The 12902-nt window shown below is 48.7% G+C and overlaps 1 protein-coding gene across 1 annotated transcript; it reads left to right on the forward strand.

Moving 5' to 3' along the window:
• The first annotated feature begins 4989 nt into the window (after positions 1–4989).
• LOC121162379 (leucine-rich repeat-containing protein 37A2-like) lies at positions 4990–11613 on the forward strand. Its single transcript, XM_040989363.1, has 5 exons — positions 4990–5325; positions 5663–5764; positions 9742–9800; positions 11249–11294; positions 11406–11613. The coding sequence occupies exons 1-5, from the start codon at positions 4990–4992 to the stop codon at positions 11544–11546; spliced, it is 684 nt and encodes a 227-aa protein (XP_040845297.1). The 3' UTR covers positions 11547–11613.
• Positions 11614–12902: the final 1289 nt, after the last annotated feature.

Consider the following 12902-nt stretch of genomic DNA (forward strand, 5'->3'; position numbering starts at 1 on the left):
CCTGGGGGCCGAGCTTCCAACACCCTGTAAGGCAGGATGGTGCGGGATGAGGGAGTGGCAGTTTACAACCAGAATATATCCAAACCACAGCACCTGGCCATTCTACTCCTAGGCACACACCAAAAGAATGGAAAACTTGTGCTACTGCAGACAGGTGTGCAATGAGATGGAGAGATTGTTGACAATCTCCAAAATCGGCAGCAGCAGCTCAACAGACGGCCAGATACACAGCAGGTGGTCTGTTGGCAGTGGAATAGTGCACAGCATAACCATGAATGAGGTGCTGGCTCAGGCTGTGACATTAACAGACCTTGAAAATGTCATGCTGAGTGGAGGATCCCAGACTGGGAAGAGGGCACATGTGGCAGGAGTCAAGTGCATTCACGCGACATTTCCAGAACAGGGCACTCCAAAGAGATGAGACAGTGGAAGGGGATGCCACGGGCTGGTGTCAGGGGAGGAGAGGGCCCACTGCTGGGTCTGGAATTCTTTTTGAGGAGATGACCACATCATGGAGTGAGACGGGAGATTGCTGCTCAGCTTCGTTAGTACACTAACGGCCACTGCACTCTCGGAGGAGGGAACTGTGCGGCAGCACGTGCGTGACACCTCTGCTTCCAGAAGCAGACAGAAATGCTTTCTTCACCTTCGACTTGCTCAGTTACTGTCTGAAAGGCAGGCGGATAGCACAGTGTCTTAGAGAAGATGGCAAGTGGCAATCCCAGGGAGGTAAGAGGAAGTGATTACAGGATCACCCGCAATTGTTCTGGCCTGCACTGTGCCTTGACCTAGAAGGAGGTGGTCTTTGCTGCTCTCTGCACATTTGCTATGTTTATGTGTGTCGGTGAGGCATCAGGTGGTGCTGGGGGTTGGCATCTCTCCGAAGATAGTAATTCCCCACCAAATGTCAGGACCCTTTAATTCTGTACCCACTCTGTGAGGTGGAGCTGTCGTTCTTCTTAACTGACAAATTGATGAGGTCCGGTAACACCCTGGATTCGCATGTGCAAGAGCCAGACTTTGTGGGAAGCTATCGCAGCATCTCCCTTCCAGGGGAAGGACTGAGAGCTGGAAGTGTCTGTGAGAGATGACATGTGTCAGTCTGATCACTGAGTAGCAGTTGCCAGAGTCTCAAATCTAGACGTCTTACTTCACGTGCTCAGAAGTCCTAGGACAGGAGTTGAGAACTGACCTGGTTTTCATTCTTCCACCTTTCTGCCCATCTAGGAGACACTGGCAAGGATGCAGTGAATTGCACCTACAAGAATGAGGATGACTGTGTGGTCAGATCCCAGTACTACGAAGACTTAGTGGCAAGTCCATCCTGTGTGTGGCAGAAGAGCCAGGTGAGGCCCTGCTCCTGCCCCGGGGAGAGGGAGTCACATCAGGCAGGGATTTCCACTCATATCCCTGTTAGGTAGAACAGGGTAAGCCTGACCTTGTAGAGCTGAGTTACTGTGTCATCTGGGTGAGGGGGATATGTAAAAGTGACTTTTACTCATTGAGGAAAGAGCAAAAATAAGCTGCGTAGGAAGGGTAGGGAGGTAGGTATGGATTTCATCTAAGTCCAAGGAGTTAAAAATTGAAATTCTACACTTTACAGCGCATGTCAAGTGAGGCGGCTGCCAGGAGCTGTTTGTCCGTCCAGGGGAAGGCCGGATGGTTGGAGGGCGGTTGGAGGCATTGCTCTTCACAGGCTCACCACGGGACGTAGTCAGGGGTCGGAGGCATTGACTCAGTTCTGTCCTGGATGACTTGCTGCTGCAGCAGACCCCTCCTCTGTTGTAGGGAAGGGGACCCCAGATCCCCAGGCTCACATTGCTCTTTCATCGCCTTGCTCTTTCCCTGGCTTGAAGTAGAATGCAGTGGCCAGGGACCCAGAGCTTAGGAGGAAAGTGTTCTCTTTCTCTTCTTCAACACTTACTAAGATGCTCCCCACCGAAGGGCTGAGCCACCGCAGGGCAGCAAGAGGGCGTCACCAAGGGGTTTAACATTGGCCGGTGTGGAACGGGCTCGTGGCCTAGAGATTCATCACTTCTAGATAGTTGCCGGGTAAAACATAGTATGTAGCATGTAATATATGCTATCTACTTAGGTTACAAAGTAGTTTGTTGTCTGTCTGAGTATGGATTTATCCGGCTGTCTGTACTTTTGTTTGCTGAATTAACCCTAGTTTTCTCTGACCTTGGGCCACTCATCATGAGCCCACTGCTCTGGCTGAGGGTGTTCCCCGGAGACTGCCTGATCTTGTCGCTGCTTTAGGGAGTCTGCCACTTAGCCCTTGGAGGGCAAATGGCAACAGTTTTCCTGCAAAGACCTCCTGAGGTTCTGCCTGTCCTGGGGGCTGCCCTACCCCAATCTCCTGGAGACTTCACAATGGTTTTTTTTTCCATTAGAACTGGGGCCCTTCATTCCAGAGAACACTCTTGGTTCCTTAGCTCCTCTCTCCAGGAACTCCATTTGTTAGAGGCAGGTTATAATTTGGAGGGTTGGGAAGCTGCCACCTTGGGTTTGTGGTGGTGGTTGTTTTTGAGTGGTGTCTGGCGAGCACAGTGTGTATGTTTAGAGAAGAAGGTGGGAGATGGTGTGGGCTGTGGGGATGACTTCCTTTCCCGGTACATCACTCCTCACACATACAAACACCTGCTTTCATCCACCTGAGGCTGCCAGAGTGGGTCACTTGTCCACCACTGGAGGCTCCTGGGAAGGTCTCTGCAAGACACACCCAGATTGACCCTTGGTGGCTGACATATGCCTGTTTGTGTTGGGTGCTGACCAGGGTCAAAGAGAAGTCAGCTTTCAACAGAGCTGGGGTTTTAGATAACCAAAATGTCTGAGAAAAAACCCAAAATATTGTTATAGCCAGGAGGCCTGTTCTCTGAGAATGCTGAAAAAGTTGCTAGGTTAGCATCCCTCATCAACGTCAGCATCTGAACCAGGGTGGCACCCACGAGGAACACCTGTAATAATACTGGCTGGCTCTTTGAGCATTCATTCTGTGTCAGGCGCTGTTCTGAGTTCCTTAAATGGAGTGAACTTAGCCATTCCTTGTATGACAAAGTCGAAAAGTCAGTGCTATTACTTTTCTGTTTTAATGATAGAGAAATAGGAAACAAAAGCCCAGAAGAAAGGCCCAGTAATTTCCCAGAGGTCATGCAGCGCAGAAGCAATAAGCCAGGACTCAGACCCAGGCATCTGTGCCTTCACTCCCCTCGTGTGAATGTGTCTGGCCATGGTCACCTGTTGACAGCAGCAAGAAGGCAAGGTCGCTGGAGAGGGAGCCAGAGGAAGCCTTGTGCCCCCTGGTGTCTGAGGCAGGACGGTGCAGGATGTGTCTGAGGCAGGCCCTTCCACAGGGGCCAGCTGCATGGAGACCGTCTCCCAGCCGTGGGCTCTGACTGGGTGCTGGGCAGTTGGCCACTGGGGAGACAAGGAACAACCCTAAACAGTGACTGCTTTTTCATACTCAGGACTCTTCTGATGACACTCTTTTTAAAAATCACTTTTTTCTTCCTTTCTGTTGCTGCCATTTCATAGACTTAAGCTTGGGTTAATTTTTCTTCCTATGTGGTAACCAAATCTTGGTGACTCCGAGCCTAAACTGCTGGGGATGTATGTCTGTACACTGACACTCAGTTTCCTGGTAACGAAAGCATTCTCGTCCTTTCTGACAGAACCAGAACCAACGACAGGGAATCCCAAAGCGGAATTCCTGAAGATACTGCAGGCCCAAAAGAGGAACAGTAACGGAATTAATTATTAATTCAGAGGTGGAAAAATCAGAGAAACATAAGCTTGATCTTCTAGACTCTATGAATGAGCAGCTAGACTTGAATGCAAAAGGTGTTGTTATCAGTTTGCTAAATTACATACTGCGTTATTTCTCCGCCAGCGATCTAGAAGACGTAGAGTCAGTGTTACTACCCTTCATTAAATTGCTCTTTTCCAGTCCACAAGAAGAAGATAGATCTGTGGATCACTTGAAAAACAATCCACAAGACTTCTCTGTAAAACTTAACAAACATCAATTCAGAAAGATCCACTTTCTGGAAAATTTGATAAACTCTGCAATTGAACAAAAACTGGATGATGAGGTTAAAAACACCAAAAAAGCTGTCGTGCTGATGCAGCCTCCGTTAGATCTGAAAGCAAAACGACTATTCTTCCTAAGGAAGTTAGAAAGTACCGGATCACAGCACATCAGCCGGGGGCCAAAGGGCCTGAGGAAAAGGCAGCAGCGGGAGACAATCGGGAGGAGAGAGAACGCGCGCCCCCTGGTGGAGGGCACCGTGCAAGGCCGGCTGGGGAGCGCAGGAGCTTCATGTGGCCCAGAGGCCCTGGCACCTGGGGGCCAACTCCTTCTACCCAGGGCCCCCACTCACAGAGAGCCTCCCTCTTTCCTGAAGAAGTACATCGCGGGCAGGCCATCTGCTGCGGCCCGTGCAAAGTGTCTCTCTGAGCCAGAGAAAAGGCTAATTGACATATTTATAGCAAAAATGCGAGCAAAAAAGGCAGAGACAGCAGAACCAAACACAGATTGCCATTTCAATAACATTGATCTTGCTCCAGTGTTCAAAACCCCCAAAGCCAAACGGAGACTGAAGTTGAGAAGGAAGAATTCCCTCAAAACATGGAGCTCCGTAAAGAGGCCCGTGTTCCTTGCCCTACAGAGTCTCATCAATTCCCCTCCCCGAGAGCCTTCTCCCTCTTCTGGAGACCCGAGTTCTCAGGATTTTCCTTCTCCGGAAGCGATGGCTCTTCCAGTACCTCCTGCAGAAGACATTCTTGAAGCCAGCCTTGCTGCAGGAAATGACTTAGGAAACACTTTGAAAGACAGCATGGCTGTGCCAGAAGAATCTCCCCCTGCCAGCGCAGTCCAGGAGCATCCATTGGCCGCTGGTTCCCCTGAGACTGCCCCCAACTCAGTAGTGGTCACTGAGCAAATGCAATGGAGGAACCCTAACATGGGCAGGGGCATCCATCCCCTCCATGCCCACAGGCAGTATTTACCCCTTGCAGTCATCCCCAGTGCACCAATTGGAAAGTCAGCTGAACCAGCAGCTTTGGTCCCTCATCCCCAATAATGACGTGAGAAAATTCATCTCAGAAGTTATCAGGACTCTGCAGATGGACTGTGCGGACCCCCAGGTGCAGCTGTCCTGTGCCAAGCTCATCTCCAGAACGAGCTTCCTCATGAAGCTCCTCAGTGAGCGGCAGCAAGTGAAGGCCAAGGCAGAATGGGACACAGACCGCTGGAAAGAAGAGGACTACATCAGCGAGAGCCCAGGAGGCCAGACTGATGCAGGAATGATCGAGCCAAGTGAGGTGAGGACGGCCACGAGACCGGAGAGCTGCCCTTTCCTGTCGCTCAGGAAGTGTCATTAAAGCCCCAAGGAGGAAGAACAGGGGCTCCCAGTCCATATCTTGCATTGGGCACATAACTTTGGCCAAGGTGGCAATTTCCCACTTTGCTCCTTTAGAGAATGAAGCAGACGTGACAAGCTAGATGAACTGTAGAGTACCCGTGTGATAATCAGATCGTGTAACATTGGATCTTATGTGGTCTTGAAGATCCTACAAGCCACTCACCTGGAAGAATACGGGCTGGAATAGTTAAGTGTTCATGCTCTCTTTATTTGATCTCTTTTCATTGCTCTTTTAGCTCAAAGAAGTCCCAAGATACAGCCTTAAGAAAATACTCATCATGGCAATATCTGTCACTGTAGCTGTGATGATCTTAATAACGGGAGCCTGTCTCGTTGGGGTAAGGACAACGATTCACTTAGGTTTCTAGAACATCCTTTTTCTTTTTTTTTTTTACAACAGATTTGAATGCAGAGTGAACATCAAAGCCACTTGCCCACATACTGCCAGTTGACGTTCTTCTATGGTCACAAAGACATACTCTCCTGAAAAGCATATGCTTGAGATTTTGAATAGACCCTACTCCCAGGAAATCTCAGTGCAACTGGAAACTAGGTAGCAAGCCAAGCCACTGGCTCTTGTGAGAGGTGGAAGACCAGACTTCATAGATAACAAGATTTCCCCACAGCTATGTCAACTGTTTGATGTGCTTACCACTCCCCTCTCTGCTCCTGTTGGTCTCTCTTCTCGTTGTTGAAATGATGAGCGCTGTATCAGCACCCTCACCTCACAGAATGGTTACTGTCCTCAGGACACTACCAGAAAACATGTTAAAGATTCTACCTGTTCTAATACATAAGGCAGGTCTAAAGACAGGTTGTTTATGTACCTGAATGTAACTGAATCCTGCTTCCTAAGCTGAACCCTGAGGAGTGCTGTATTTATCCTATCCCATTCCTGGAGCCTGACTCTGTTCACCTATTGTTCAGTTACATAAAGTGCATTACTTTTCCCAACAGGAAAGGGCTTGAATATGAAGTCATTGAAAGATCTGACGGTCTTGACTCTACCCTAGCAGTCCAACCCAGTTTACTTCGCTGACACTCTTCCTGTCATGTCAGCCCTGTCTGTGTTCCTGCCTGAGTGGCCCCTTACCGTACCCTGGCCACACCACGGCCATTCCTACTTTCACCTGTGCCTTTTCTACCTAAAATTCCCTCACTTCATGGCATGCCTTGACTCCTCCAACTCTCTTGGGACTAAACCTTCTGTGAGATGGATCATCGTTTCTATGAAACCACAGGGAGGTATTTCCTCTCCCCTGAGAACTTTAAAAATGTGGCAGTTTTCACAAAGGGAAGTGCCAAGGTCAACACGCGAGGGAGCACAGCAAAGGTATATAAGGACGAAAGAGCTTCCCAGGTCTATTGGCCTCCGGTAACACCCGCCTAGTGTATCACTGTTTCTAAAGGCAGACATGCCAGCCACAGCAGGGGATGGTGACAGGAGCACAGAAAGATGAGAGCCCACCAGCATGCTAGTGGCCATCCTGACATTGCACTAGGGCAGAGGGACAGCCCCAGGCAGATGTGGAGGCAGCCCCCTGGTGAGTCTGAGCCTCTGCAGGAGAGGGACAAATCTGGCCACTCCAGACCTTTCCATTAAACGCTGGGTTCAGCTGATTCCTTTGCATCTTTGCCCTTCCCAAGTTGCCTTCTGATGGTGCTTGAGTGTGCCATGGAGGCCTGCCCCTGCAGAGGCAGCTCCCTGGTCATGCAGTCACAGCTGTTCTGTCTTTTCACTCAGGCTGTGCTGCTGATCAGGTGAGGTTGTTTCCAGTGAGTTTGCTGCTTGTGAAAACAGTCTGATTTCTGAACCCAGGAGCTGGGAGCCACATGGGGTCAACTGCCAAGGGGTCGGCGGAGACAGTATCCTGGATATCTCCAGGTGGCCCCTGGTCTTTGCCTTCGGGGAAATGGCTGAAATTTTGATCAAGTCCTGCGTTATTTTAATGTGTATGTTTAGTTCTGGCTTACTTCTCTTTGTATTCATTCATGTTTTCCTGAGTTCCTCTCCCCAGTTAGATGAGAAGGTTTGTGAGGTCAGGGAGTATGCAGAGTTTTGCCTGTATTAGAAAGATAGTAAGTGTTCAGAGGATCAGAGTTAGGTACAATGTCAAGTTTACGGTGAAGAAGAATGCAATATAATATTCATTTGAAGCAGCATACAGAGTTGAGAGTTCAGTAATACATAGACATGTGTGTTCCTAAAACTTCTGCAGTGTTGCCTCTAGCCTAATCAGTTTGAGAAAACGCTGCCTAGCTGCCTAAGAACTTAGGGTGAATGACAGACAGTGATAGATGGATACTTCTCATCCTAAATGTATTTCAGTTAATGTCTTTAAAAAAAAAAAGACAAAAAGATACTGAGAATAAATTTCAAGCAGTATTTTTCAGTCTTGGGATGGAAAAGAGCTTTCTAAGCCCAGTGGCATAGGAGAAACCTTTGAAAGATTTGTCTGCCTGTGTGTGACACTGCTAGCTGACTCAGCACTTGGGGAGGTCAGGCTTGGGGCAGAGTCTCCCCTGTGTTCTCAACTTAGCCCTTGCAGCAGTTCCCCTTTCACAGGTCATGGCAATCAAGCTATGGGCCCAAATGACAAAGCCAACGTCAGACCCAGATCTCCTGACTGCAAAGAATGCATTCCTCATTCCCTTTGTTCTCTTTCCCTTCCTTACAAACACACTGAGAAATACTGGAAACACTTGAACAAGAAAAAGGCCACCAAAGAGATTAATATATTTATTGTATTTAAAAAAAAAAGGTTTCTAAACCAACAACAGCAAAATAAAAGCTAACATCCCAACAGAAGGGGGCGCACTCTGGGGTGGATAGGGAGTTGCTAGCACACATCCCTGCACCTGCCAGTCTCACATTTTGCTGATGGGATCTGAGTTTTGTTAGGTTCTTGAAACTGATAGAGTAGTAGTATATTTTCTTCTAGGACTCTTGTAACATTTTGTTCTAATTTCTATTTTGTAATCCCTCTGGAGTTATTTTTCAATATGATTGAAGTAGGGAATCTAGCTTATCTTTCTCTACATGAGTTTCTAAATCTTCTAAAATAATTTTTCTTTGAACAGTTCACTCATTCCTTACCAATCTAAAATGTCCTGATCTGGACTCTGCTCTTTCCGTCGACTCTGTGGTCTTTTCTTCCACCCATACCTGTATCACACAGGTAAACTCCAGTCACTTTATGGCTTAGTTCTGAGTTTTATATTTGTTAGAGCGAGCTCCTGCTCTCTCATGTTTCTTGCACTATTCTTGCCCATCATTCCCCACTGAATGGCAGCCGGTCAGTTTTGTAAAAATGTATCTTTGGATTTGTATAAAACTGAATTGAATTATTTTGATTAATTGATTAATTTGAGGTTAATTGACATAATCACAACATTATAGGAATGCAAGTCTCATGGCTTTCAAAAGGGCTTTAGTGTTTTCATTACACAATCTTACACATCTTTTGTTGAGCTTATTCCAGGATAAGCTTTAATCCTTTCTGTTGGTTACAAACGGGACCCTTCTTGCGTTTTCCCATTAGTTGTTGGCAGCACACAGGAAAGCTACCACAGCATGTATGTTGATCTCTTGACCTGGTGTCTGGCCAACTTTCTGGACTCGCATATTACTTTCCACAAAAATGGTAGTTGATTTTCTTGGGTTTTCCGAGTTGTCCATCATTTCACATTCAGATGACATCTGTTTTGTCTTCCTTTGTGACACAATACTGTATTTGTCTTTTTGAAAAATTGATACTCAAGATTTACCTATTCTTATTGGAGAGACAGTGCTGTTCCACCCATCGGTTCACTCTAAATGTCTGCAACAGCCAGAGCTGGTCTGAAGTCAGGAGCCTGGAGTTGCTGTGGGTCTCCCACACAGGCACAGGAGCCCAAGCACTTGGATCATCCTCTGCTGCTTTACTCAGGCTGTTGGCTGACAGCTGAATCAGAAGTACAGCAGCTGGGACTCGAGCCATTGCACAAATGGGATACTGCACTACAGGTAGAACTAAACCTAAACACCATTGCACTAGTCCCTATTTTAGGGCCTCCTCAACAGTGGTAAATAGTAGCAATCCTACTAAGCAGCCTAGTCTCCTTGACTTCTCTGTTTAGTTTTCTGATCCAATTAAAGATGCTTCATCTTTTCCTCTTCAAAGAGGTTTCATGGAGAATTGTCTGCTGAAAGTTATCTAAACAGCCAGTAAAATGTATTAGGCGCCAGATACATACAAAAAGAAAGGCATGCAAATGATCTGGACATTGTGGTCACTGTGTTGCATAATAATGGCTGTGTCTTCTTCCAAAACAGATTTACTCTCACAGGGCAAGAGCCGACGCCGAGGAGGAGGACATAGGAAAAGGTCTAAGGTAAGTACCAGCTCAGTAATGTGTGAAATGAAACTCGAGAACTAGAAGAGAACACATGGATTCCAGTCACCTCATTGCTTAGTGAGATCTCCACAGACAGGAAGCATACTTCACAGCTGGGGTAGACAGCACCACCATGGCACCTCTGCTGTCCCCAGTCCTTCTTGGATGCAGGGGCTGGGGAGGGACTCCAGCTGTGCCATCCCTGCAGCTGACACTACTTTGACCATACCAGAGGGCTTCCTGAAGGCTTCCAGCAAGGGCTAGGGGAGTCTGTGTTGCACTGTGGGAGGAGCTGTTCTCCTTAAAGAAGGCAGGAAAAGTTCTTCTCATCCTGCTTGTCTTTATTTTTTTTAATCTGTTTTTCTTTTTTTTTTCTTTAAGATTTACTCTATTTTTATTAGAAAGACAGATTTACAAAGAGAAGGAGAAACAGAGAAGGATCTTATGGGTCTCCCGTGAAGGTACAGGGTCCCAAGACCTTGGGCCATCCTCCACTGCATTCCCAGGCCACAGGCAGGGAGCTGGATGGGAAGTGGAGCTGCCAGGACACAAACTTGTACCCATCTGGAATCCCCGCAAATGCAAGTCGAGGATTTAGCCAATGAGCCATCACACTGGTCATGTCTTCTCTCTTCTAACCAAGCTTCTAAGAGCTTTAACTGGAAGAGATCTTCAAACTAAAGAGAAGTCTGTCTCTTCATTGTGTGACAAGGAAACGAGAAAGAGGCAGCATCTTGGCCCCAGGGTTATACTGTTAACATCAGAGGAGGGTCTCTTCCCAGCTGGGGCTCCTCTCTGGCTTGTAAGGGTTTGGGGCTGTGAGCTACGTTTTCTGTCAGAAATCAGCACCCATGTACCACACAGGCACAGTTGCTGAAAACAATGCACTCTCCTGTTCTGCTGGATTCATAAGGGGTATCTTGGTGTCAGTGCGAGCCTCATCCTTTAACTAATTTCACTAATCACTCTCCCATCAGTGGCACCTGCAGTGTGAGGCTGCATGAGCTAGGTGACTGCTGTCAGACTCGGGCCCTGCCTGCTGTGACCCAGTTCACAGGGGTCAAGGACTGTGCACATAGAGGCACCTTCTCCCTCACCCCCAGGTGAAGGAGGCATGTGAGACTCAGTCCCGGTGGGGCTGGTGCCAGATGCTAAAGGAGGGAGACAGTGCACGTGCCCCATGTGGTTGTGCGGTCTGTCACTGCACAAGGGTGCTTGGGGCTGACGACCTCACACAAAGCAGTGGTTCAAGTTGGCCCTTAGCCACTGGGGCACCTTCAGGCAGATCGGAGAGCTCCCAGAAGCCCAGATCCCAGGTCTGTGGTGATTTTGCTTTGTGGTATATGTGGGACAGGGACACGTTTTGTCCCGGGCACACCAGAGATGCGCGGGCCATGGAGAGTGACACCAGTCTCTGATTGGCTTGGGCATTTGTTTTCCCCCAGCGACCTTTACGAAGATTCCCTCAAGCAAAGATGCGAGAAGAAGCAGGTAAACTGAGGCACACGGTGTGTCGCTGGGGGAAGGAGTGGCGGGAGGAGGGGCAAAACATGCATTCCCCTCCCCATTCCTAGGGGTGCTAAACCTCCTGCATTTTCCTAGGTGGGCTTCTTGGTGAGGTGGCTGCACTGGCTGAGGGGTGAGCGCAAACCCCGCCGGGCAATGAGCCGGAAGGAACTGGCTCAAAGGTTGTATGATGAAACCTCTGACGAGGAAGCAATCTTCATGAGAGGGGCAAGGTAAATGACAGACTGCCTTCCCCACGTTACCTAACGGGACAAACGGGGCGGGCAGAGAGGAAAAGTGGCCTGTTCTGTTCCCCACAGCACGAGCGAAGGCCCGGGCGAGAGGGCGGCCGCTGAGTCGACTGCCGAAGGAGAAAGTGAAGCCCTCGAGGAGGGGCTCAGCGAGTAAGCCCTTTTGCTGGGGCTGCCTCCATTTATAAAACACTTCCCTTCTAATATTCGTGTGTGTGGTATTCATAAGCCATCCCAGCCAAGATGATAAGAAACGAAAGTCTAAGTTTTATACAAATCACAAGGCCACAGGCAAGAAAGGCTGGTCTGTGTCTAGAAGCCTCCGAGGTAGAAAAATCCTCCCGTGGCGGCACCATGGGCACAGGACGAACAGGGGTCCCACCACACACCCCCAGCAGTCAGGTTCTAGGACATGAACATGTCAAACACCGGGCATTCCAGTGCCTTCTCCCCTGGCTTATCAAGAACCAGTCCTTTACCACAGAGGACCTGCCACACGTCCCTCTGAGGTCTTTCAGGTTGCCTGGATATTTGGATGTTGAAGCCCCGTGCCCTGTGGCGACCTGTCCTGCCTTTTCCCCAAGCCCACAGCCTCAAATGTGAATGTGTCTCATGCTGTCGGAAGGGGCACCTGTCCTTACAAGTCAGTGGGAAAGTTCTCTGGTCTGGCTTTCTCTGCATGCTGGCCCAAGTTACCTCACAACGTTCCTTGCTGAGAAGGAAAAACACATTGTTCTCGCCCGCTGACTTCAGTGAGCCAGCAAACATTCCTGAGTGTGAAACACAAGACTAAGCAGTGGTGGCAGTGGGTGGGTGGCTATGGGGACCACCATCTCTGATTTGCTTACTTGGGGCCTGGCCCTGGAACAGGCATTTCTGTCTTGTATCTATCCCAGGACTCCATGGACTAGAGTTTTCTGTTTGGTCTTTAGACATCATTTCCTAGAGAAGGGAACAGAGCCCAAGGAACAGAGGTGACCCGCCCTAGGCCACACAAGACAAGGGAGGACTTAACCCAGGGCTGTCAGACTCCCAGGTTCCCTAACCATTCTGCTCCTCCACTCTAGGATGCAGGGAGAAAGGGCTGCCATCCAGCTCAGTAACCTTGGTAGCCACACAGATGGAAAGACAGGGACCACTGCTATTTACTAAACACCAGCATGGCCAGGTCCATCCTGGACAGTTGTGTCGCATCAGTAAGTCACAAGGACATCAACTCTCCCCATGCCGGCTCCCACTGCATCCCTGGGGGTGTTCATTTTAACGAGAGTGTAGGTTATAAAGAGGAGCCGAACCTGTAAAGGATGAGAAAATTCATGCGATGGCCACACCTTAGGGAAGC

Source organism: Ochotona curzoniae, unplaced genomic scaffold (assembly GCF_017591425.1).
Source record: "Ochotona curzoniae isolate NIBS_2020 unplaced genomic scaffold, NIBS_Ocur_1.0 contig_523, whole genome shotgun sequence".
NCBI classification, from domain to species: domain Eukaryota; kingdom Metazoa; phylum Chordata; class Mammalia; order Lagomorpha; family Ochotonidae; genus Ochotona; species Ochotona curzoniae.

What these genes read in the sequence shown, in the direction of transcription:
- LOC121162379 (XM_040989363.1), top strand. Translation starts at nt 4,990, where the DNA reads ATGCCCACAGGCAGTATTTACCCCTTGCAGTCATCCCCAGTGCACCAA. An exon ending in CGGGAGCCTGTCTCGTTGGG is followed by an intron (nt 5,765 to 9,741) that starts GTAAGGACAACG and finishes CTTCCAAAACAG; the next exon opens with ATTTACTCTCACAGGGCAAG. An exon ending in AAAGATGCGAGAAGAAGCAG is followed by an intron (nt 11,295 to 11,405) that starts GTAAACTGAGGC and finishes GCATTTTCCTAG; the next exon opens with GTGGGCTTCTTGGTGAGGTG.